Source organism: Phragmites australis, chromosome 13, assembly GCF_958298935.1.
Source record: "Phragmites australis chromosome 13, lpPhrAust1.1, whole genome shotgun sequence".
Classification (NCBI taxonomy): Eukaryota; Viridiplantae; Streptophyta; class Magnoliopsida; order Poales; family Poaceae; genus Phragmites; species Phragmites australis.
Window position 1 is genome coordinate 22,388,485 of NC_084933.1, and position 2,974 is coordinate 22,391,458.

General features: G+C 51.2%; 1 protein-coding gene across 1 annotated transcript; it reads left to right on the forward strand.

Annotated features, from left to right (window-relative positions):
• The first annotated feature begins 1,251 nt into the window (after positions 1–1,251).
• Positions 1,252–2,638, forward strand: LOC133889310 (phosphoenolpyruvate carboxylase kinase 1-like). The gene is made up of 2 exons (XM_062329827.1): positions 1,252–2,147; positions 2,290–2,638. The coding sequence occupies exons 1-2, from the start codon at positions 1,331–1,333 to the stop codon at positions 2,334–2,336; spliced, it is 864 nt and encodes a 287-aa protein (XP_062185811.1). The 5' UTR covers positions 1,252–1,330; the 3' UTR covers positions 2,337–2,638.
• The last annotated feature ends 336 nt before the right edge of the window (positions 2,639–2,974 follow it).

Sequence of the window (2,974 nt, forward strand, 5' to 3'; positions counted from 1 at the left end):
AAGGTCTGGCAACACAGTGCCACAACCAAGATATTCTAGATGTTGCTCGTCGGATTATGCACACGATATGCTCAATATTTAACATGATATCTTTTCATATCAACAGTGCCATTGAAAGTGAAGTTTTTCATGCAGCTTATGTTCTGACGTTGTCTCAAGACAGCTGATCATCGCACCTGCCATGGTATGCAAGCTCATGCGACCTGCATGATGTGTGATCAAGAACCGGAATCCTACTATCACGTCTTCATCTCCTATTCTTTCGCAATGCAAGTGTGGTGGGAGATCCTCTACTGGCTAGGGATCTACTACCCCTTTGCGGACGACCCGACATCGGTGCCAGATTGGTGGATGCAGTTCAGGCGTCATCGTTCCTGATGCCAATAAGGGAGTTGACACCCCTATTCATGCTTACTGTTTGTCAACTTTGGGAACGAGCGCGATGCACGGGTTTTCCAAAGAAGATCAGCTACAATATCTACTCTTCCACAGATGCTTCAACAATATCTACTCTTCCACAGATGCTTCAACAAGAAGCTGATCTATGGCCTATTGCTAGTGCTTCGGAGTTAGGTCGTCAACGTTTTGAGTAATAGCTAGCTTAGCGTGTTGGTATTCTTATTACCCTATTGTTTCAGTAATAGCCTAGCGTGTTGTGTAAAACTTTAATTATTCCTCATATAAATTAAAGATGCCTAACTTCTCTACGTATTTTAAAAAACATATAATTCATATCTGTATTTGTATTCAAACCCATTTAAAACAATATTCATATACGAATAGGAACATGATTGGACAATTACTCGCTTGGTGTTGGATCTGTTTTGTTTTGTTCGTATCCATGCCCTCGAAACGGAAGCACTTACTAGAGGAAATAAATAAATAAATCGGTACAAGAGTAAGGAGAACACTGATCCTTACAGTAGAAGACCTGAGGATGAATAGTTCTCTATATTAACTCTCATTCAGAGCCGTCCATTTCACAGTGGATAGGTACGACTGATTGCTACAATAAAACACTGTGGTACAGTGTCTTTGAAATATTGTTCTACAGTACTTAATAACTAAATAATATAGATATCTATAACAGTAGTCTTATTTTATTGTTTAAATAGTGATCTATTATTAATTATTAATACAGGGATCTATGTCCGTGACGGACACAAGGTACATTGGCAGTTGGGCACGAGGCTGCAGTCGCGGTCCGGCGAGATCCGAATATTCTGCGCGGGTGGTGCGGCCGCAGTTAAATAGGCGCCCCCCACCTGCTGGGATCGATCGAACTATCCGGAAGCCAACCGCACAGATCTCTACTCTGCACCCGGCGCCTATGAGCGAGCAACTGAAACGCGACTACGAGATCGGCGAGGAGATCGGGCGCGGCCGCTTCGGCGTGGTCCACCGCTGCGTCTCCCGCGCCACCGGCGAGGCCTTCGCCGTCAAGTCCATCGACCGCTCGCGCCTTGCCGACGAGCTGGACCGCGCGCTGTCGGAGCTGGAGCCCAAGCTGGCCCAGCTCGCGGGGGGCGGCGGCCACCCGGGCGTCGTGCAGGTGCACGCGGTGTACGAGGACGAAGGCTGGACGCACACCGTCATGGACCTGTGCTCGGGCCCCGACCTGGTAGACTGGGTCCGCCTCCGCCGCGGCGCGCCCGTCCCGGAGCCCGACGCCGCCCACGTCGTCGCGCAGCTCGCCGGCGCGCTCGCGCACTGCCACAGCCGCGGCGTCGTCCACCGCGACGTCAAGCCGGACAACATCCTCCTCGACCTCGACCCATCCGGCGAGGGTGGACCCCCGCGCGTGCGGCTTGCGGACTTTGGCTCCGCCGCATGGGTCGGCAGCGAGGGTCGCGCGGAGGGGCTCGTGGGGACGCCGCACTACGTGGCGCCCGAGGTGGTGGCCGGCGGCGAGTACGGGGAGAAGGTGGACGTGTGGAGCGCCGGGGTGGTCATGTATGTGCTGCTCTCCGGCGGCGCGCTGCCGTTCGGCGGCGACACGGCCGCCGAGGTGTTCTCGGCCGTGCTGCGCGGGAGCCTCAGGTTCCCGTCCGGGCTGTTCGCCGGGGTTTCGCCGGCTGCCAAGGACCTCATGCGGCGGATGATGTGCCGCGACGTTTCGAGAAGGTTCTCCGCCGAGCAAGTCCTCAGTAAGTTGTCGTGGATCTTTCCTTTATCTTGACTTCGTGCTGCATTTGGAATATTTCTATTCGATTGCTGGATTATTAAATCATCGTGCGTCCTGTAGCTGCCTGCAACAACTTGTCTAATTTTGGATTTAAATTTGTGCAGGGCACCCGTGGATCCAGAGCGGAGGGGGAGCCCGAGAAGCGGTGTAGCCAACCTGAGTCCATGTCGAACCAGACCTTCGGATCGTGTGAAGTCCCGACGAGTTTTGTCCCAACGCCTTTGTATGTTTAGTACGCGACCGTGGCGAGGAGTGGAGAGCATCGATCGCTGCACCCGAGAGTGATGAACTGGGAGGCCCTCCGGTGGCCGGCTTTTCTCTTTTCCTTTCGGGCTTTTGTTTTTGGCCGACTTGCTTGAGAGAACAAGCAGTTTTATGTAATGAGATGCTGTGATTTACTAACCCTGCATGTACAAATGAATAAGAATTACTAGTAGCTTGATCTTTCTCTAATTTTATTTCGCGTTTGGAAATGCCAAAATTGAGGGGTTTTCTGACGATTGAACAAGGAAATATGGTGACCAGACCCACCTTATCTATGGCCGGAGCTACTTATCCATAGCTAACGCTTTCAGTCTATCCGCTCTGTTTTGCTTAGGGACAAAAAAAAATGACTAGGTGTCCTAGACTGGTCTGTTAGAGGTTCAGATATTTAACCTATTGAGCTAAAGAGTATCATATAAAAACGAAAATTAACTGGTTTTCCTGTGCCCATGTGAACAAAGGTTGATCTGCCCCTGTAAACACACACTACAGAACTAATCCTGGCCATAGCGCGTCAACAGATAT

Excerpts from the sequence above, each read along its gene's own strand:
- LOC133889310 (XM_062329827.1), top strand. The coding sequence starts at position 1,331 with ATGAGCGAGCAACTGAAACGCGACTACGAGATCGGCGAGGAGATCGGG. Across the intron at positions 2,148-2,289 it reads CTCCGCCGAGCAAGTCCTCA|GGCACCCGTGGATCCAGAGC; the intron begins GTAAGTTGTCGT and ends AAATTTGTGCAG.